Source organism: Macaca mulatta, chromosome 9 (genome assembly GCF_049350105.2).
Source record: "Macaca mulatta isolate MMU2019108-1 chromosome 9, T2T-MMU8v2.0, whole genome shotgun sequence".
Lineage (NCBI taxonomy): Eukaryota > Metazoa > Chordata > Mammalia > Primates > Cercopithecidae > Macaca > Macaca mulatta.
Genome location: NC_133414.1, coordinates 144,295,673 through 144,318,215, shown reverse-complemented (window position 1 = coordinate 144,318,215; position 22,543 = coordinate 144,295,673). Strand labels below are relative to the sequence as shown.

Genomic DNA, 22,543 nt, shown 5'->3' with positions numbered 1-22,543 from the left:
GGAGGCGTCCTGCTCTGGTGGCAGCGGTGGCCCCCATGCCCCATGCTCACTCCGTGTGTCTCCTTGCAGGACAGGGTGAGGGGCCTTGGCCTCATAGTGTTGAGACGGGAGGCGGTCTCTGGAGTGTGGAGTGATGCCTGTCCAGGGTGAAGCTGCAGCCGTGGTTGATGAGGCTTCCTGGGTGCACGGCTCTATGCTGAGTGGGTTTTCGCATTCATTCCCCAGTACCCCTCCAGGCTGCTTGCTGCTCCAAGCCCTGGAAAAGGATGTTGGGGTTTAGGAAGGGAAAACTCCCTGCCCAGGTCATGGCTGGTGAGGGGCTCTCCCCGCACAACTGGCCACTGCATGGCTCCGACTCACGCCTGGGTGCTCTCAGGCCCGGCCCTGTCCGTTTGCAGCTAGTGCTGTTCACAGATGTGTCCTGCTGCAGACTTGAAACGCAGGACTGAGTCTCAGGGAGGGGTCTTCAGTGACAGCCACGGAGCCAGGATGTGACTGAGACAGGTGCCTCCAGGGCCACATGCTAAGCAGTACAGGAACCTCTGGGGGCAGAATCGTGGCCTCCCAAACACCCAAGTCCTAATCCCCAGAACAAATATGCTACCACATGTGGCGGAGAGGAATGCGTCTGCCACGTCTAGGAGGCAGAGGGGCTGTGGCGTGTCCCCAGGTGTCCCCGTGTGTCCTGACGATGTATCCCCAGGCATCCCCATGCATTTCCAGGTGTCCCCATGTGTCCCCAGGCGTCCTCAGGCGTCCTGCCGAACAGCCCTGTGCCCCCCAGGTGTGCATTGTGCAGAAGCGGGACACGGAGAAGATGTACGCCATGAAGTACATGAACAAGCAGCAGTGCATCGAGCGTGACGAGGTCCGCAACGTCTTCCGGGAGCTGGAGATCCTGCAGGAGATCGAGCACGTCTTTCTGGTGAACCTCTGGTGAGCCTGCTGTGGCCTCTCTGCAGAGAGACTCGCCGCCCTGAAGCTGGGAAGGCACCGGCTGTGCTCTCCTGCCCTTGGTGCTCCCTGGCCCTTGTGCCTCGGAGATGCCCCTGCCACCCACAGGCCCTTTCTACCCCTCCCCATCTGTTCTCCTTCCTGTGCCCCAGGGCTGGCAGGGGCCCAGGTGGCCATGGCATGCTGGGGTTAGTTAATGCAGTCTCTTCGGAGCCTGCTGAAAGCCCAGGGCTTCCCTGCGATGGAGATGTGCCCCCATGGAGTCTCTGGCACTAGTCAGTGGGGGAGAGTTTAGGGACTGAAAAACTCACCACCATCATCACCATCACCGCCATCATCACCACTGTCACCATGATCACTCTCATCACCATCATCACTGTAATCAACACAATCACTATTGTCACCACCACCACCACGGTCACAATCACTGTTAACACCATACTATACAGTCTCTGTTATCACCATCACCACCACCATCACCACCACCACCACTGTCACCATCATCACTCTCATCACCGTCATCACTGTAATCAACACAGTCACTATTGTCACCATTGCCACCACCACCACCAAGGTCACAATCACTGTTATCACCATACTATTACAGTCTCTGTTATCACCATCACCACCACCCTCAATCATCACTATCGTCATCACCATCACCGTCACCAACACCACCATCACCACTGTCACCATCATCACTCTCATCACTGTCATCACTGTAATCAACACAGTCGCTATTGTCACCATCGCCACCACCACCACCATGGTCACAATCACTGTTATCACCATCACCACCACCCTCAATCATCACTATCGTCATCCTCACCATCGCCACCACCACCGCCATGGTCACAATCACTGTTGTCACCATACTATTACAGTCACTGTTATCACCATCACCACCACCCTCAATCATCAGTATCGTCATCCTCACCATCACCACCACCACCAGTCATCATCACTCTCATCATCATCACTGTAATCAACACAATCACTGTTGTCACCATCGCCACCACCACCACCACGGTCACAATCACGGTTATCACCATACTATTACAGTCACTGTTATCATCATCACCACCACCCTCAATCATCACTATCGTCATCCTCACCATCACCGTCACCACCATCACCAACACCACCATCACCACTGTCACCATCACTCTCATCACCGTCATCACTGTAATCAACACAATCACTATTGTCACCATCGCCACCACCACCACCACGGTCACAATCACTGTTATCACCATACTATTACAGTCACTGTTATCACTATCACCACCACTACCACCACCATCACTGCCATCGTCCTCACCATGGATGCTGGTTATTAAATGCCAGCTCTTTGCCCAACACTGTGTCAAGAGTGTGACCTACGTGGCCTCATGTTTTTTTAACAACCCTCTGAGGCAGATGTTTGTATCCCCATTTTACCGAAGAGGAGACCAGGCAGCCTGAAACACCCAGAGCTGGGCGCTGTAGCTCTGCTCTGCATTTGCCACTCCCGGGTGCCTCTGGCCCTCAGCTGGGCCACCTCCAGCACAGGGTCGTGTGTCTTTCCTCAGGATCTGGGCTCAGAGCAGCTCTGGGCTGGGGTGCCATCAGTGCTTTGGGCAGGCCCTCCTCCGGGGAATGCCTGGTGACCGATGCTGGGGTGGGGCTGTGGTCCTTACGGGGAGTGTGTCAGCGGTGGGAGCAGCCATGATTGGCTCCCCAGCGGTGCACACACCAGGCCCTCCGTCGGTGCCCACAGGTACTCCTTCCAGGACGAGGAGGACATGTTCATGGTAGTGGACCTGCTTCTGGGTGGGGACCTGCGCTACCACCTGCAGCAGAACGTGCAGTTCTCTGAGGACACGGTGAGGCTGTACATCTGCGAGATGGCGCTGGCCCTTGACTACCTGTGTGGCCAGCACATCATCCACAGGTGTGTGCGTGGCAGACAGTGCGGGCACCTGCTGATGTGGGCAGGGCTTCAGCAACCTCGGGTCAGACTGCTGGCAGGGCGTCTGCACTCCCACAGAGCGGGTCTAGCTCCTCTGCCCCACCCTTGCCTGAGTGCCTGCCCCCAGCTGTGGCACCTGCGCCAACCGGGTCAGCCCCATAGCTGTGTGCCTGGTGTCCATGTGGGGGGCCTCGTCCCAGTAGCCCCAGCCGAGACTGGGCACAGAGGGCTGTTAGCCCTGGTGGACAGACACGGGACCGGGTCACAGCAGGTGGCCTTCACCTGGTCCGTTTAACTGAAGGCTCCCGTTTGCCCATCCACCATGTCCCAGGGAATCCAAACTAATTTTAACATTAGCTTAAAGCAGATGAAATTAGGAAGCCGAGCCGGTGTGATGGCTCTGAAAATAAAATTTAAAAAAAGAAAATAGGAAGCAGATTATGAAGGAAGTGCAATTGGGAAGCAGAAATTAGGCTGAAATTCCGCAGCTATGGAACAAAATGAAAATATCTGTGAGGTATATTTTAAAGCCGAATAGACTGGTGTTTGCATTTCTGCTTTTGGGGACTCGGATGTCTGGTTATGACCTGGTCGCTGAGCACTGGCTGCGTGCCTGGAAAAGTCGGGGCAAAGCGAGAGCCGAGGCGGCTTGGTCTCCTAGAGGCTGAGTCGTGGAGGGGGAGGGCAGGCCCTGGCAGCAATTGCTCTTGTCCTCTGGGGCTCCAGGCCCCCTCCCAGCGTCTGGTGCCAGGTGTGTGCTGCTGTCCAGATGCCACAGGAAACAAAGTGGCTGACTTCATCGCCTCTGCCCCTACCCGGAGGTCCTAGTATCGTCCCAGGACCAAGTCAGGCTCCCAGGCCTCTGCCTCGAGTGGGTGACCGGAGGTGGGGGGAGTGTCCTGGGGACTCGAGGAATTGTGGCAGAGATTCCAGGGCAGAAACAGGGCAGATTTCTCAACTCACCTTCCCACTTTCTGCCCTGTCTAGAGATGTCAAGCCTGACAACATTCTCCTGGATGAGAGAGGTGGGTGGGGCTGGGCGTGGGCAGCCCAGGTGGGTGGCGGCAGGGATGGGCCTGTGGGGGTAGGGGGGTCCTGCACGCAAGGATGCGTCTCTGGTCCTGGGACAGCCACAGCTGACCCCTCTCTGCGCAGGACACGCACACCTGACTGACTTCAACATCGCCACCATCATCAAGGACGGGGAGCGGGCGACGGCGTTAGCAGGCACCAAGCCGTACATGGGTGAGCCCGAGCTGGGGTTCCAGATGGGAGCTGGCTTCCTCCAGGTGGGAAGGACAAGACCTCGGTGGCTTCTCTGTCCCACCCTGGAGGCAGCCTGGTCTCGGGGTGTGGCCTCAAGGTGCCTGCCCTGTGCCCACGGGTCCAGGCTGTGATCTGTTGGCAGCTCAACTGGTCCTTCTTTCTGTTGGAAAGCTCCAGAGATCTTCCACTCTTTTGTCAACGGCGGAACTGGCTACTCCTTCGAGGTGGACTGGTGGTCATTGGGGGTGATGGCCTATGAACTGCTGCGAGGCTGGGTATGGACCCCCTGCAGCCCCCGGGTTTGGCCGCCAGGCCCCTGCTGTCTGCGCCCACCAGTGGGTGGCCTGAGTGCCGGGGAGGGGGGTGGCCACCCCCAGTGCCCAGGCGTGCAGGGATGTCTCCACTCTGTCTGAGGAGTCACGTTTTTAGCAAAGTGTGCAGTAGGTGATAGAATGCCTGAGCAGGGGGAGGAAGGACAGAGTCACTGTGGTTTCCCGGGGCCGCTGCTGGGGCCTGCAAGCCAGCCTCTGGGGGGGGTGGACAGGGCTGAGAACTGGCCAGCAGGGGTGCTGCTGCCTTGGAACTTTCCACAGAAAGTTTCTTTTGGGGCCCTGTGCTCTCACCCTTGTGGCCACGGTGAGGCCAGTTCCCGGAGACTGGGAGGCTGGGGCCCTCTTGCAGACCATACCCCTCAGCCCTGCACAGGACCCCACCTCTGAGGAAGCTCCCTCCTGGCCCCCTGGGGCTGTTCTGCCTGAACCCAGGCCCCTGGGATCCCAGCCAGATGGGCGCAGCAGCCGTGGTGCAGGACCCGGGTGCAAGCTTTATCTAACCCAGGCTCCCCTGAGGCAGGTGAAGGCCAGGCTGCTCAGAGCTGTGCCTGCACTTGGGGTGGGGGGAGTCCTCTTAGGGTGATGCCACCTGTGTCTGGCATTGTTCTGGGTGTCCTGGGGGCCAGGAGGATCTGCCCAGTGCTGCCTTCCCTGTCTCCAGAGGCCCTACGACATCCACTCCAGCAATGCTGTGGAGTCCCTGGTGCAGCTGTTCAGCACCGTGAGCGTCCAGTATGTCCCCACGTGGTCCAGGGAGATGGTGGCCTTGCTGCGGAAGGTGAGCCCCCATCCCTGAGCCTCCTTGCCCACGGAGCACCCATTCCCTCCCTCATTCATCTGTGGCTCGGGGCCCCCCCTCCAGTGCACACTTAGTGCCACTTCCTGGCGGACACAGGTCCCTTCACTGCAGCCTGTGGGGGCCTCCACAGATGGCAGCCCCGAACCCCGGACAGCAAGCTGGTGGCAGGCTCTGTGGCCCTCTCACCAGGTGCAAGCCCTACCAGGTCACTGGTGTCCTGGTGATCCCCTGAGCTGTGTCCCCAGGCACCCTCACAGCAGGCTTGTGCACCCGCCCTGCCTGTCACCACACAGGAGCCCTGAGTCAGGTCCCTGTGTCCCACGTATTGGAAGGAGGGTGAGGGGTGGGTGGGTTCAAGCCCATGCTATCTCCGGGATGCTTTGCTCCAGTGCCTCCCAGGGAAGGTGGGCAGCCGCTGCCCACTGCAAATGCCTCTCAAGGGACGTCAGCCTGGCAGGGACACGGGCAGGGGCGTGGCCATCAGTGGTGCCTCCCATTTGTGATCTGGGACTAGGCCGGGGCTGTGTCTTGACTGGCCTGTGCGGCTCCCTGTTCAGAGCCTCACTGGAACATCATGGGGGATTCAGAGTCAGAGCCAGGCGCAGGCAGGGCAGGGAAGGGAGCGAGTGTGCCACACGGGCCCAGCTGTCTCCCGGCTCCCATGTCTCAGGTAGGTGGGGCCTCCTGCTTTGGAATTGTAGCCAAGCAGCCTAAAGTCAGGGAGGCCTTGCCTGCCGGGGGCCTCTCCCCAGCCCCGAGAGAGCCTCTTAACTCTGCTTTAGCCCTATGAAGCTCGGCCACACCTGCCCAGGTGGTTCACAAGGTGGCACTGGGCTAGAGAGGGCCTGCGTGGGGACTGGGGATGACCCACACGCCTAAGCCCAGGCCTGGGAAACCTCGCACGGGGTCTGGGTCTGTGGCATTTTCCCTGGAAAGACGGGAGGTGCCAGGGCTGGGATGCTGCTTCCCAGGCCACGCACGGCTGCCCCGGGCTCACCTGGGAGGTCCCATTCGGTGAAGGGAGTGGCTCTGGAATAGTTACTGTGAGGCCAGCCGCGGGCGGAGTGTTAGCTGCTAGCTAGCCCTTGGCTGCCACCTCCTGGCAAATCCTGGCAGAGCCTTCCTTGCATATCTTTCTGCTGTCCTCTGGTGCCAGGAGTTTGGGCAGCACCACTCAGATCAGGCGTCCCCTGGGCCACATGCTGAGCCAACCACAGTGCTTGGCCTGATGTCGGCACCATCCTTCCTCACGTGGCCCTGAGGTTCCTGAGCTCTGAACCTCAGGCCTGGTGGGACACTCCTCAGGGTGCCCTGACCTGGTGTGCCGGGCTATTCCGTGCTGGTGGGCTGTGGGCCCTGGCTGGGGGTGCCGGGCTATTCCATGCTGGTGGGCTGTGGGCCCTGGGCCCTCTAACTCATGCCTGGTTGCAGCTCCTCACTGTGAACCCCGAGCATCGGTTCTCCAGCCTCCAGGACGTGCAGGCAGCCCCTGCGCTGGCCGGCGTGCTGTGGGGCCATCTGAGCGAGAAGAGGGTGGAGCCGGACTTCGTGCCCAACGTAAGCCTGTGGGTGGCTCAGTGGGGGGGGGCCCTGGGCTAGACGTGGCATCATCCACGGGCTGGGGCTCAGCACCCATCCCTCTGTAGAAAGGCCGTCTGCACTGCGACCCCACCTTCGAGTTGGAGGAGATGATCCTGGAATCCAGGCCCCTGCACAAGAAGAAGAAGCGCCTGGCCAAGAACAAGTCCCGGGACAACAGTAGGGACAGCTCCCAGTCCGTGAGTGCCGGGGCAGGCTCAGGGCGCGGTGGCGGGCTGGGCTTGGGGCTCCTCACCACCACTGAGCAAGGCGTGTAGAGACTCCTGGCAGCCCACACATCTTGGAAGTCCAGACCGTTTCCTGAAGTCCTGAGAAGGCCAGAGACCTCCCTTCTGCATTTCCCAGCTCCCACCTCGCTCCTATGAAGCAGCTGGGCAGGGACAACCAGGGCTGGGGTTGTGAGTGCACGGGGACGGCCATGTGAAGCCTTCATGCTTGCCCAGGTGTGCTGGAATTGGTTGTGTGTGCGGGGACGGCCACGTGAAGCCCTCACACTCACCCAGGTACACCGGCTTTGGTTGTGTGTGCGGGGACGGCCACGTGAAGCCCTCACACTCACCCAGGTGTGCTGGTGTTGGTTGTGTGTGCGGGGACGGCCACGTGAAGCCCTCACACCCAGGTGCACCGGCTTTGGTTGTGTGTGCGGGGACGGCCACGTGAAGCCCTCACACTCACCCAGGTGCGTTGGCTTTGGTTGTGTGTGCGGGGACGGCCACGTGAAGCCCTCATACTCACCCAGGTGCGTTGGCTTTGGTTGTGTGTGCGGGGACGGCCATGTGAAGCCCTCACACCCAGGTGCACCGGCTTTGGTTGTGTGTGCGGGGACGGCCACGTGAAGCCCTGACACTCACCCAGGTGTGCTGGTGTTGGTTGTGTGTGCGGGGACGGCCACGTGAAGCCCTCACACCCAGGTGCGTTGGCTTTGGTTGTGTGTGCGGGGACGGCCACGTGAAGCCCTCACACCCAGGTGCACCGGCTTTGGTTGTGTGTGCGGGGACGGCCATGTGAAGCCCTCACACTCACCCAGGTGTGCTGGTGTTGGTTGTGTGTGCGGGGACGGCCACGTGAAGCCCTCACACTCACCCAGGTGTGCTGGTGTTGGTTGTGTGTGCGGGGACGGCCACGTGAAGCCCTCACACTCACCCAGGTGCGTTGGCTTTGGTTGTGTGTGCGGGGACGGCCACGTGAAGCCCTCACACCCAGGCATGCTGGTGTTCTGGGGCCACCAGGACAGGTAACCACGAATCGGGTGGATGAAGAACAGCAGTGCGTCGTCTCCGAAAAGGATCTGAGTTGTAATGAAATGGTCTCCCGCACAGCTGGCTGTGTGTGAACTGCTCTTTGTCTTCTGCAGCTCCCCTGTCTTGGTAATTGGCTCTGTCTAGGCAGCGGGCATGGTGAACCCATTGGGCAGTTACGTGATGATCTCAGTTTCTGTAAACCGGAAGTCCAGGCATGGTGTAGCTCTGCCCCCTGCTTCTGGGTCCCGCCAGAGTGTAAGCTAATACTGACTGAGATCGTGGTCTCGTCAAGGATTTGATGGGTGCTGTGGTTGGAATGTTTCCCCTAAAACTCATGTTGAACTTTGTTTCTTATTGTGGTGGTGGTGGAGATGGGACTTTTGGGGGCTGATGGAGCCATGTAGGTTCTTCCAGCATGGGTGGGGCTAATGCTGTTGTAAAAGGGGCGACTTTAGTCCTCTTTTGAGTCTTTGCTTCTCTGCCGTGTGAGGACATGGTGTTCCCAATGTGGACGTGGTTCGTGTTCTGTGTGAACGTGATATTCACAACAGAGCATCAACAGGCTCCCTTTTAATCAGCAGATTTAAAAAAGAAATAAAAAGATGCTGTTGTCTCATGGTCTGGAGGCCTGAGTCCATAGTTAAGATGTCAGCAAAGCCGTGCCTCTTCTGAAGGCTCTCCAGGGAGGGAAACCAGTCCTTGCCCCTTGAACCTCCGACAGAGGCTGCCTTGGCCTAGACACATCTCCCCAGCCCCTGCTTCCGCTGCCGCGTGGGGTGTGCCTGTGTGTGCATCTCCACCTCCTCCCCTCTTCTCATAAGGACACCTGGCATTGGATTTAGGGCCCACCCGGATCCATTATGGCCCCATCTTATCTTGATGATATCTGCAAAGACCTCACTTCCACATGAGGTCACATTCACAGGTACCCAGGATTAGAACTTGAATGTATCATTTTGGGGACTCAGTTTGGCCCATACCACCAGGATGTGACTGATATTCACCAAGGAGTAGCTACAGTTATGTGTTGATGTCGGGGTGACAGTGATGACCCTGGGTCCCTCGGTGGTCCCCTTGCCCCTGGGTCTGCCTCAGCCTGTGGTGGGTGTTCTGGGAAACTCTCATGCCCAGGATGAGGTACGAGCCCTCATGGGAGACTCAGGGACGGACAGTGTGCAGAGCCCAGCTGGTCATGCTGAGATCCCAGGAGGCTCTGGGTGGGAACAGGTGAGGCCAGGCACTCATGAGCAGGAGGAGCTAGGCTTTGTCTTGGGTTGGTTGCGGGGAGATGTTTTGGCTGGAGGGTGGTAGGTGTTCTGAAAGGAAAGCATTACTCCAAAAAAAAGTCCCACTGTTAACTTGAGGCTGAGAGAGGTTTTTGGAAACAGCTTTATTTTGGTATAATTCACATTCCATACAATAGACAATACACCCATGTAAAGTATATAATTCTGTGGTTTTTAATATAGTCACAGGGCTGTGCATCCTCCACCACAATCTGATTTTAGAACCTTTTCACGTGCTGTAAGAGAAAGACACCACCTATTAGCAGTCACACCCCATCCCCTTTCCTCCCCTCCCCTGGCAGACACGAAGCTACTTTCCGTCTCTGTAGGTTTGCCTGTTGTGGGTGTTTCATGGAAGTGGAGTTACACACTATGGGGTCTTTGCGGCTGGCTTCTTTCACTTCGCAGGATGCTTTTGAGGTCCATCCACGTTGTAGCCTGTCAGTGCTTCATTCCTGTTGATGGCTGAGTAATATTCCACATATATATCACCTTTCCCTTATCCAGTCATCAGTTGATGAGTATTTGTTCTTTCCACTTGTTAACATTTTTTCATTATTATGAATAATGCTGCTGTGAACGTTCACTTACCAGTCTTTGTGTGGATATGTACTTTTATTTTTGGGGGGCGCATACCTAGGCGTGAACCTGCTGGGTCGTATGTGACTCTTTGCTTCATGTTTGGAGGAAATGCCTACCCTTTTCTACAGCAGGTATGCCATTTTATGCCCCTACCAGCAGTGTGTCAGGGTGGCAATTTCTCCACACACTTGCCAAGTCTTGTTATTGTCTGGTTTATTTTTTTTTTAATTATAGGTATCTTAGTGTGCAGTGATTGTGTGGCTATGATTTGCATTTCTCTGATGATGCTGAACATCTTTTGAGGTGTTTTATCAGGTATTGTGTCTACAGAAATGTCTATTCAAATTTTAAAAAATTTTTATTGTCTTTTTTTTAGTCTACTCTGACAATGTATTTTAATTGGCATATTTTATTTTACTTTATTGTTTTTTTAGAGACAGGGTCTGGCTTTATTACCAAAACTGGAGTGCAGTGGTGCAATGATGGCTTACTTCAGCCTTGACTTCCTGGGCTCAAGTGATTCTCCCTGCCCCAGTCACTGGAATAGCTGGAACTGTAGGTGTGCGCCCCCACACCTGGCTCATTTGAAAAAAATTTTGTTGAAGAGACAGGGTCTCACTATGTTGTCCAGGTTGGTCTCAGACTCTTGGAGTCTTCCCACCTAAGCCTCCCAAAATGCTGGGATTACAGATGTGAGCCACTGTGCCTGACCTAATTGGTGTATTTTAGACTATTCACATTTAAAGTGACCATGGAGGCTGAGGCAAGAGGACTGTTTGAGTCCAGGAGTTTGAGACCAGCCTGGGCAACAAGGTGAGACCCATCTGTATTAGTTTATTTTCACGCTGCTAATAAAGGCATACCTGAGACTGGGTGATTTATACAGGAAAAAGGTTTAATGGACTTACAGTTCCACATGGCTGGGGAGGCCTCACAATCATGGTGGAAGGCAAGGAGGAGCAAGTCACATCTTACATGGATGGTGGCAGGTAAAGAGAGAGCTTGTGCAGGGAAACTTTTGTTTTTAAAACCATCAGATCTCATGAGACTCAATCACTATCATGGCAACAGTACAGGAAAGACCCATCCCCATAATTCAATGACCTCCCACCAGGTTCCTCCCACGACACATGGAATTGTGGGAGTCACAATTCAAGCTGAGATTTGGGTGGGGACACAGCCAAACCTTATCATTCTTCCCTGGCCACTCCCAAATCTCATGTCCTCACATCTCAAAACCAATCATGCCTTCCCAACAGTCCCCCATAGTCTTAACTCATTTCAGCATTAACTCAAAAGTCTACAGTCCAATGTCTCATCTGAGACAAGGTAAGTCCCTTCTGCCTATGAGCCTGTAAAATCAAAAGCAAGTGACTTCCTAGATACAATGGGGGTAAAGGCATTGGGTAAATACAGCCATTCCAAATGGGAGAAATTGGCCAAAACAAAGGGGCTACATGCCCCCATGCAAGTCTGAAATCCATCAGGGCAGTCAAATCTTAAAGCTTCAAAATGAACTCCTTTGACTCCATATCTCACATCCAGGTCATGCTGATGCAAGAGTTGGGTTCCCATGGTCTTAGGCAGCTCTGCCCTTGTGGCTCTGCAGGGTACAGCCTCCCTGCCGGCTGCTTTCATGGACTGGCATTGAGTGTCTGTGGCTTTTCCAGGTGCTCGGTGCAAACTGTTGGTGGATATACCATTCTGGAGTCTAGAGGATGGTGACCTTCTTCTCAGCTCCACTAGGCAGTGCCCCAGTGGGGACTCTGTGTAGGGGCACCGACCCCACATTTCCCTTCTGCATTGCCATAGCAGAGGTTCTCCATGAGGGCCCCAAGCCTGCAACAAACTTCTGCCTGGACATCCAGGTGTTTCCATACGGATCTGAAATGTAGGCAGAGGTTTCCAAATCTCAATTCTTGACCTGTGTGCACCTGCAGGCTCAATACCACATGGAAGCTACCACAGCTTGGGGCTTGTACCCTCTGAAGCCACAGCCTGAGCTGTACCTTGGCCCTTTTCAGTCATAGCTGGAGCAGCTGGGATGCAGAGCAGCAAGTCCCTAGACTGCACACAGCAGAGGGACCCTGGATCTAGCCCATGAAACCATTTTTTTCATCCTAGGCCTCTGGGTCTGTGATGGGAGGGGCTGCCACAAAGGTCTGTGACATGCCCTGGAGACATTTTCCCCATTGTCTTAGTGATTAATATTCAGTTCCTTGTTACTTATGTAATTTATCCACAGAAAATGGTTTTTTTTTTTTTTTTTTTTTTTTTTTTTTTTTTTTTTGAGACAGTCTTGCTCTGTCACCCAGGCAGGAGTGCAGTGGCGCAATAGTGGCTCATTGCCACTACAACCTCCGCCTCCTGATTTCAAGTGATTCTCCTGTCTCAGCCTCCCAAGTAGCTGGAATTATAGTCATGCACCACCACACCCAGCTTATTTTTGTATTTTTAATAGAGACAGGGTTTTGCCATGTTGACCAGTCTGGTCTCGAACTCCTGACCTCAGGTGATCTGCCTGCCTTAACCTCCCAAAATGCTAGGATTACAGGCATGAGCCACCATGCCCAGCCAGGATTTTCTTTTCTATTACATTGTCAGGTTGCAAATTTTCTGAACTTTTATGCTCTGTTTCCTTTTTAAAACGGAATGCCTTTAACAGCACCCAAGTCACCTCTTGAATGCTTTGCTGCTTAGAAATTTCTTCTGCCACATACCCTAAATCATCTCTCTCAAATTCAAAGTTCCACAAATCTCTAGGGCAGGGGCAAAATGCCGCCCGTCTCTTTGCTTAAAGCATAACAAGAGTCACCTTTGCTCCAGTTCCCAACAGGTTCCTCATCTCCATCTGAGACCACCTCAGCCTGGACTGATTGTCCATATCATTATCAGCATTTTGGTCAAAGCCATTCAACAAGTCTCTAGGAAGTTCCAAACTTTCCTACATTTTCCTGTCTTCTTCTGAGTCCTCCAGACTGTTACAGTCTCTGCCTGTTACCCAGTTCTAAAAAGTTTCTTCCACATTTTGGGTATCATTTCAGCAGCACCCTACTTTACTGGTACCAATTTACTGTATTAGTCTGTTTTCATGCTGCTAATAAACACATACCTGAGACTGGGTTATACACGAAAAAGGTTTAATGGACTTACAGTTCCACATGGCTGGGGAGGCCTCACAATCATGGTGGAAGGCAAGGAGGAGCAAGTCACATCTTACATGGATGGCAGGCAAAAAGAGAGCTTGTGCAGGGAAACTTTTGTTTTTAAAACCATCAGATCTCATGAGACTCATTCACTATCATGACAGTAGCACAGGAAAGACCCGCCCCCACAATTCAATGACTGTCCACCAGGTTCCTCCCATGACACGTAGGAATTGTGGGAGTTACAATTCAAGCTGAGATTGGGGTGGGGACACAGCCAAACCTTATCACCAGCTCTATAAAATACTTAAAAAATTAGCCAGGTGTAACAGTGCATGCCTGTAGTCCCAGTGACTTGAGAGGCTGAGGTGAGAGGATTGGTTGAGCCCAGGAGTTTGAGACCAGGCTGGGCAACATGGCGAGATCCTGTCTCTACTCAAAAATTTAAAATTAGCTGGGTGTGGTGGGACACACCTGTGATACCAGCTACAGAGGATGCTGAGGCAGTAGGATCACTTGAGCCCAGGAGTTCAAGTCTGCAGTGAGCTATGATCATGCCCCTGCACTCCAGCCTGGGTAACAGAGAGACACACTGTCTTGTAAATAAATAAGTGATCATTGATAAATTCAATATGATATCTACCATATTTATAAGTGTAGTCTATTTGTTGTTCCTTCTTTTTTCCTTATTTTTCTGCTTTTTCTGGTTTTAATTAAGCATTTTATAGGATTGTAGTTTATCTCCTCTCCTAGCCTATTAATTATACTTCTTTTTGAAATATATTTAGTGGTTGGCCTGGACATTGCAGTATACCTTTAGCATACAGACTGCCTTCACCTGACACTCCACCCCTTCGTGTGCAGTGGGGTGCCTTGTGACGGTACCTCTCGTGCATTCCTCCTGTTCCTGTTGACATTGCTGTCATTCATTTCCTTTATCTGTATGCTATAATTGCTCACTATGCTATAAGTGCTCACTACGTTGTTACTACTGTTATTTCAAACAGTTATGTTTTGGATCAATTAAGAAAAATTTAAAATTTCATTTCACCTTTATTCATTCCTCCTCTAAAGTGCCTCCTTTCTTTACGTAGACCCAAGTTGCTGACCTAAATCATTTTCCCCCCCTGAAGAACTTTGTTTAACATGTCTTATAGGACAGGTCTAACAGAGATGAATTCCTTCCCTTTATGTTTGTCCAAAAAGGTCTTTATTTTTATTTCACCTTTAAAGAATAATTTCACTGGATATAGAATTCTGGCTTGGTAGGTTTTTTACCTTCAACACTTTAAATATTTCACTCTACTCTCTTCTTGCTTATGTGATTTCTAACAAGCAGTCTGCTCTAATTCTTTTTCTGTAAGTAGAATTCCTCCCCACCCTCCACCCCCAGCTCCTTTCAAGATTTTCTCTTTGGTTTTCTGCAGTTTGAGTAATGATATGCCTAGGTGCAGATTTTTTTTGATATATTCATTCTGCTTGGTGTTCTCTGAGCTTCTTGGATCTGTGGTTTGGTGTCTGTCATTAATTTCAGAAAATGCCCAGTCATTATTATTTCAAATATTCTGTCTCTTTCTCTCCTCCTGCTAGAAATCCAATTATGCATGTGTGGTGCCGTTTGAAATTGTCCCACAGCTTTTGGATATTCTGTTCATTTTTTTCACTCTTTTTTTCCCTCTTTGCATTTCAGTTTGAGAATTTTCTGTTGACATTTCTTCAAGCTCATAGATTCCTTCCTCATCTGGATCCAGTCTACTGAGGAACCATCAAAGGCATCCTCATTTCTGTTACAGTGTTTTCTATTTCCAGCATTTCCTTTTGATCCCTCCTTGGAGTTTCCATCTCTCTGCTTACATTGCCCGTCTGTTCCCCATCTGTTCTTGCATACTTTTCCCTTGGAGCCCTTACCATATTAATCACAGTTATTTTAAATTTCCTGTTTGATCATTCCAACCTGGGTGCCATATCTGGATCCATTCTAATGCGTGCATTGTCTCTTTACACTATTTTTTTCCTTAAGACCTTGCAGTCTGCCTTGTAATGTTTGTTGAAATCCAGACATGATGCATCTGGTAATAAGAGCTGAAGTAGATGGGCCTTTAGTGTGAGGTTTATGTTTATGTTAGGCCAGGTTTGGGGCAGGTTTTAATGTCTGCTGTAGCTGTGGGTACCAGAGGCTTCACATTTGTTTTCATTTCCTCGGTTGCCCTTGGGCTTCCCTATATCGTCCTCCTCAGAGAGCATCTGCATTTTGTGGCCCTATCTGCTGGAATCCCTGTCACACTGCAGAAACCCTGTGGGTGTGTTGGGAAGGTGGCGGGTAGGGAACTGTTGCACAGTCTGTGACCAAATGTCAGTCTCGGGGGCCTGTGCCCCTTCACAGTTGTTGATCTGCTTTTCCCCTCCCCTTAGGTGAGACAGGCTAAAGCGGGGTACAGGCTGAAAAACAGTCTTCCCCCAGTGAGATAAGCCTTTCCTTTGGCGAGCAAATTCCATTTGCTGTGAAGAATGCTCCAGGTATATTTCACAGCGGTGACTGTCCCCATCCCATGGCAGAGCCGGGAGAAGGGATTGTCCTTGGCTTCATTAAGACCTGGCAGGGTTCCTGGAGGGGAAACCCACAAAAGGTTGGGGGCCCCATAAGACTGCAGCCCGGGAGTTCTGCATACAGCCCCAGCCGTTCCCCAGAGCTGCCTGGGAGGTGTTCGTGCAGCTCCTGCACCATCAGCTCTGCTCCAGGCCAGTGGGTCTTGGCTGTGACTCTGCTCACCTGTCTCTGTAGACTTGAGGGTCGTAGCAGTGCTTTGACCTCAGCTCTCTGATGGGTCCAGGAAAAGTCATTGATTTTCATTAGTTCAGCATTTTTCCTGTTGCAGGGATGGGAATGAGGCCTTCCACGTTGTTCGCGGCACAGCAGAAGCCAGAAGTCCTTGCTCGTCTTTGTGTTTCTTCGTAAGAGTTATGTATTTTATTTCCTGGACGCAGGTGTCTGGTCAGACAGGTGATTGGCAGGTGTTTTCTCCTGTTCCGTGGGCTATCTTTTCTCTTGCTTGGGGGCATCATTTGCAGCAGGTAAGTCTTGGACCTTGATGTTGTCCAACGTGGCGATTTCCTCCTCGGCTACTTGGACCTTGACATTGTCCAACGTGGCGATTTCCTCCTCGGCTACTTGGACCTTGACGTTGTCTATCGTGGCAATTTCCTCCTCGGCTACTTGGACCTTGACGTTGTCTATCGTGGCGATTTCCTCCTCGGCTACGTGGACCTTGACGTTGTCCAACGTGGCGATTTCCTCCTCAGCTACTTGGACCTTGACGTTGTCCAACGTGGCGATTTCCTCCTTGGCTACTGTGCTTTGTCTGAGGATCCATCAGCTCAGCTGAGGTCACGGGGATTTACTCCCACACTTCCTTCTAAGTATCGTATAGTTTCAGCTCTTGCATTTAGCTACGTGATTCATTTTGAGTTAATTTTTATGAACAATGTCAGGTGAGGGTCCAGCTTCATTCTCTCATTGGTGGATATCGGACTGTCCCAGCATTATTTGCTGAAAAGATGATTCTTTCCCCATTGAATTGCTTTTGACATCACACCTTGTTTTTTGACTTGCCATTTTGTTCCATTGGTCCAGATGTCTGCCCTGTGTCGGGACCCCACCATCTTGATAACTGCAGCTTTGTAGCAAGCTTTCAAATCAGGTTCTGTGAATCCCCCAATTTTGTTCTTTTTGGACATTATTTGACTATTCTGGGTCCCTTGCATTTCCACTGAATGCTGAGGGGTTTGACAATTGCACCTGAGCTGCCAAGCAGGTTTGTGACGGTGTTAGGGACTGAAGCCTTGTCCATTTCCCAGGCCCCTCATCGCTGTGGGTGACATCTGGGGTCCGATGCTGTGTCTCAGCACGTGTGCAGGCACCACGGGTGCCCTGAGACGGGGATTCCTGGTCGAGTTACTCAGAAAGTGCATCCGGGAGAGACCCCCACCCCCCACTGCCTGCGGGATGGGAGATGCCAGCAGAGCTTGGCCTTTTTTTTTTTTTTTTTTGAGACAGAGTCTTGCTCTGTCGCCCAGGCTGGAGTGCAGTGACCAGATCTCAGCTCACTGCAAGCTTCGCCTCCCGGGTTCACGCCATTCTCCTGCCTCAGCCTCCCAAGTAGCTGGGACTACAGGCGCCCGTCACCTCGCCCGGCTAGTTTTTTGTATTTTTTAGTAGAGACGGGGTTTCACCGTGTTAGCCAGGATGGTCTCAATCTCCTGACCTCGTGATCCGCCCGTCTCGGCCTCTCAAAGTGCTGGGATTACAGGCTTGAGCCACCGCGCCCGGCCGGCTTTCAAGCAGAAATCCAGAAACCCTGTGGGGAGCGGCTTCAGCCTTCAGGGGACCCGGGAGCATCACCTGTGACTCGAGGTCCCTGCCCTGAGGGAGCTGGGCTTTCAAACGCCCACACCCACCAGTCATGGGCGAAGGGCCCCTCTGTGGCCCGCTGGCTCTGTGTGTGCTGGCAAAGGGCTCCAGCCACCCAAGGAAGAGGTACAGGCAGGGCCGTCAGAGGACGGGCAGGGCAGATCCGGGCCAGGCACAGACCCCACCATGGCATCCTGCTGGGAGCGCTCCACACACCTTGGGAGTCCCTGTGGAAAAGGGTCGCGCTCGCACATCTCGGTGACTCACAGCCCGGCTTAGGCGCCGCTCAGAGCCACCTCTTTCAGATGTTTCTGGAGCAGCTCCTCAGGCTTCTGGTGATCTCTCTGCCTGGGAAAACGTGGCTGTGGACGTTGCAGGATGACCAGCAGCCCCTGCCACTGGGCTGCACACAGGGCCACGACGGGCGCTCACATTCTGCATCCCTGGTGCCCACCCCAGCCCCTCCCACCCTGTGTCGCTGTGGATTGCAAGATCCCGGTGGCTCAGTCAGACCCTCATCCTGGGAGGCGGAGTTGGCAGTGAGCCAAGATCACGCCACTGCACTCCAGCCTGGGTGACAGAGCGAGATCAAAAATAGGATCCATGGATAGTGGGCAAGAGTGTCCAGGTGGTTGAGGCACAGACGACATTGACAGGGAAGAGACCCCTTAGCCCTGGGTGGGGCCGTGAAAGCATGCTGTTGTCCATCTGGAGTGAACGCAGACTGTTGTCACACACTGCATAACGACGCTTCCTTCACTGGCCAATCGCGTGGGATGGTGGTCCCGTAAGATGGAAACGCTGGATTTTGCTATACCTTTTGTATGTCTAGATAGGGGTGAGCGTTCTCGTGTGTCTAGATAGGGGTGATTATTCTCGTGTGTCTAGATGGGGGTGAGCGTTCTTGTGTGCACCCACTCACACGTCCCCTCCGGCCTTCAGAGCCCAGCACCCTCCCTCGCAGGGCCTTGGCTGTGACATGGGTGACTTCCTGAGCCTGTGGATCTGAGGTTCTGTGGTCCTCAAAAGTGGGCATCCTTTCTCCTCAGCTGCAGATGGGGGCCCTTTTAACGCCGCCCCAAGGCCTGCGACTCCCTGCACTTTCCATTGTGACTTGACTGATCTGGGTCTGTCATTTGCTCACACGTTGGTAGTGACCGACGTCACCATCCAAGTCCGTGGTCACCATAATGATGCTTTCCCCACACCACGCCAGCGCTGAGTGACCAGCACCCCCTCCACCCCACCCACACCCTCCCGACCCCTGCGTCTTGGGAAGTGGTCCTGCTGCCCGAAGGAAGTAGTCCTGCCTGCCCATCACACACCACCGAGGGTGGGTCCTGCGAGGGGCAGCCTCAGTCCACAAACCTGTCCTGAGGGCTGGCTTCTAAGACAGCCCTGGTTCCAAGATTCTCTGGGCAGGGCCTCAGAAGCAGGCCTGGGGTGGGCTTGTGTGTGCTGTGATGAGGGGCTGGGAGAAGTTGGTATGAGACAGGAAAGGCCTGGCAAGGGAGTGGTTTCCAGCAAAGTCCCGCAGAGAACAGCTTCCGCCTGGTCCTGCAGACCCCACGGAGCAAGTCCAAGCCATCCACCCTGAGGCAAGGGAGCTGGGCCTCGGCATCCCTCGGGGCGTGGGTGAATCACCCGCGGAGACGTGAGCTCCCCGGCAGTCTGGCTCCTGGAGGGCCGGGATGCTTCAACAGCCCAGAGGCCATTGTCCAAAGCAAGCCACGGGTGGAGGCCCGATGGGGATGCCCAGACACTCACTTGAGGGGAGTGGGCGGAACCTGGACAGTGTCCCCCACACTCACATGTGCCTTTCCGTCCACAGGAGAATGACTATCTTCAAGACTGCCTTGATGCAATCCAGCAAGACTTCGTGATTTTTAACAGAGAAAAGTGAGTGTGTTGGGGGTGGGTGGGCGTGGTGGCAGAGAGGAGGAAAATGGGGCTAAGGTTTAAGGTTTTCTTGGCTACATGAGCTGGCATCTGTGGGCCTGGGTGTGTGGCCCCCCTCTCACACCAGCCCTGAGATCCTGCAGCCACATGACCTCTGTGGGCCTGGGGTGCACGGCCCCACTCTCTTTGGGGACTCTGAGCAGCAGCTGTGGAGGGGAGCGGCAGGAGACCCCTGCCAGGCTCTGGCATGTTTGAGCTCCACGCGGGGCCTGTGGCTGGAATCTGGGGAGAGACTCGTCGTCTGCCCAGGTGAGGGGTGGTGACTTCCTAGGAGGCCCCATCAGAGCCGCATCAACTCCCCCACCCAGGCACACTCTGTCTCTCACCTCTTCTGAGTGTCAGGCCCTAGAGGACAGAAGGGCACAGATGACTAGCAGCAGGCAAGGCAGGCCAGAAATAGCAGCAGCTGCCACCTTGGGGCCCAAGGGAGGATGGATGCCCCCTCTGCCTGTGTGGGGCCAGGAGGGCCTCCTGGAGGAGGTGTGTCTGAGCTCTTGTGGGCAGAATATTCAGGGTGTGGGCAGGACTTGCAGGGCGTGTGCAGACAGGTGAGGGCACTGGCTGGCACCCCGGGGATCAGACCATCGGGTGAAGAATGAGGCTCAGGCGAGCCTTGTTCCCAAGTCACTGACCTGTGGCACCTGCAAAGAAGAAGGCCTTTTGGCTTCTGGCTGGAAACACCCCGAGCCTTGCCAGTGTGCTCACGTGCCGCTACCCGCCCCCAGGCTCCCTGCCGCACCCAGTGTGTTGGGAGCCTGGCCTTTCCAGCAGACACCCAGCCTGTGGCCCATCTTGGGCATCCACGCCATGGCCTGTCCCGTGAGCCCGTGGGCAGGTCATGGGACCGTGAGGCCAGGGAGGTGGGGGCATAACGCCCTCCGTGTGTTCCTGCCACCCCAGGTTGAAGAGGAGCCAGGACCTCCCGAGTGAGCCTCTCCCCGCCCCTGAGCCCAGGGATGCTGCGGAGCCCGTGGAGGACGAGGAGCACTCCGCCCTTCCCATGTGTGGCCCCATCTGCCCCTCGGCCGGGAGCGGCTAGGCCGGGACGCCCGTGATCCTCACCCCTTGAGCTGCTTTGGAGACTCGGCTGCCAGAGGGAGGGCCATGGGCCGAGGCCTGGCATTCACGTTCCCACCCAGCAGCCTGGCTGGCAGTGCCCACGGTGCCCGGACACATTTCACACCTTGGGCTCGTGGTGGTGCAGGGGACAAGAGGCTGTGGGTGCGCAGACACCTGTGGAGGGCAGCACGGAGGGCATTGCCTGCGGGCCCCCGAGACCCGCCTGGATGGAGGAAGCGCTGCTGGGCGCGCTCTCACCACTCATGGGGGGCCGGGGTCATGGATGAGACAGGAGTCTTGGTCCCCACTCAGCCCGAGGCTGCGCACAGCCCCCCTCACAAGGTGAGCCCTTGTAGAGCAGGCCGCGGGTGTCCCAGGCTTGGCTCGGTTCTTGGAGGTCAGGGGCGCGGGTTGGGGTTAGTGGGTGGGGAGGTGAATGTTTTCTAGAGATTCACACTGCCCCAGCAATTTCTGTATACTTTTCACCTCTGAGAATTACAATGTGAGAACCGCTTGGTGTTGCATATTCTGCGCATGTCCTGTGCCTGCCTGGCCATCAGGCCCGTGCCTGCAGTTTCTGGTTGGCCTGGACTTAAGGCAGCCAGTCGGGGGGCAGCTCCTCAGGGCAGAGGCCCCCAGAGTTCCAGGACCATGGCTTTGGGGTGGGCGCCTGTCTCCGTGGCCCTGGAGCCGTAAGGCTGTGGAGGGCAGAGACGGTGCTGGAGGCAGAGGAGCCCAGGACAGCCCGTGCACAGAGGAGCCACCGCAGTGCTGGGCAGCGCTTGGCCCTCCGTAAAGGGACACGTCCCTCTCGCTGTGGCTGAGTGGTTCTGTCGTTGGAACTGAAACTGGGTAAACGGCCTGTGCGCCTCTCTCCGGTCTCGCTGGAGGAGGAGCCCGTCAGCCCAGCGCTCCAGACAGGCCTGTGCCGGTTTCCTCTGGGGGAATGGGTGTGTCAGGTCTGTGCCCCCTCCCGGGACAGCGGCCATGGTGGACACGTGCCTAGACCCGTGTCCACGAGCCCCGCTGCACCCCTGGCAAACAGCTGCGAGATGACAACAGCCAAAGAACATTTGGGGAAGAACCGGCCGTGCCAGGAGCAGAGTGAGAAGTCTGAGGGGAGAGAACGCAGCTTCCCGCCCCCCACCCACCCCTGTCCACTGAATCAGGGCAGGAATTAGCCTTCCAGCCCCAGCAGCTGGCATGGGGGACAAGACGCCCAAGTCACTACGAGGAAGGGTGGCCTGGTCCCTGCGAGGGCCCAGAGGCGCCGTATGCTCGGTGGAAGTCTGGTGATGTGAGGGACAGGTGTGGGGGAGGGACAGGCTGGGGGAAGGACAGGTGTGGGGGTTTGTGTAAGTGCATTTGGGGCACATGACATGGTGGTGCACCTTGTCCTCCGAGACACTGGTGGGGTCTGGGTGCTGTCTGGTTCCCTAGATCACCCCCCACACTGGGGCAGAGCAGGAGATGCTGGTGTGGGGGACGTCAGCTCCCCTATCTGGGCCAGAGGGAGCCCTCTGAGAGGAAGGAAATGCTGAGGGCCCAGGGCCACCTCCAGGGCTGCTGCCTGGGCTCTGCACAGCTTAATGAGAAGCCCAGGGTCAGAGACGGGCCCGCCTGTGGCCCCCAGAGACCATGGCAGGAAATTCTCCATCACCATCGGTGCGTGGGCAGGGGCCAGAGAACTGGCGGCATGAGGTGAGTCCCTGGCCCTCTGTGCTCGTCGGCCAACAGCGAGTGCCCAGTGACTGTGGCCAGGCCCTGCTCTTGGGGTAAGGACAACCATCTGGGAGCGTCTACACACACTTTTTGAGGCACAGCATGTGCCAGCACTGCAGTCACGACCTTAGGGGGCTCAGGTCAGAGCCTCGCAGCTGCCCGGCCTTGAGTGCTGGGCCTGCGTCTGTGGGCAGCGCCCACCTGGGTGGCAGTGGTGTGTGCTTCGCTTCCACACACTC

General features: G+C 55.0%; 1 protein-coding gene across 7 annotated transcripts in view; it reads left to right on the top strand.

Annotated features, from left to right (window-relative positions):
• STK32C (serine/threonine kinase 32C) overlaps nt 1-21,095 on the top strand; it is a 103,870-nt gene extending 82,775 nt beyond the window's left edge. For 4 of the 7 annotated variants that reach the window (XM_028827032.2, XM_015148476.3, XM_028827033.2 and 1 more), the window contains 10 exons: nt 785-936; nt 2,714-2,887; nt 3,893-3,930; nt 4,061-4,150; nt 4,343-4,446; nt 5,165-5,281; nt 6,734-6,859; nt 6,949-7,080; nt 19,396-19,463; nt 20,424-21,095. In XM_028827032.2, the coding sequence (XP_028682865.1) occupies nt 785-936; nt 2,714-2,887; nt 3,893-3,930; nt 4,061-4,150; nt 4,343-4,446; nt 5,165-5,281; nt 6,734-6,859; nt 6,949-7,080; nt 19,396-19,463; nt 20,424-20,562 (1,140 nt within the window). In that variant the 3' untranslated portion in view covers nt 20,563-21,095. Of the gene's footprint in view, nt 1-723; nt 937-2,713; nt 2,888-3,892; nt 3,931-4,060; nt 4,151-4,342; nt 4,447-5,164; nt 5,282-6,733; nt 6,860-6,948; nt 7,081-19,395; nt 19,464-20,423 lie in introns of all 7 variants that reach the window. The other 3 variants (XM_077947889.1, XM_028827034.2, XM_028827031.2) reach the window with 2 other exon arrangements.
• The last annotated feature ends 1,448 nt before the right edge of the window (nt 21,096-22,543 follow it).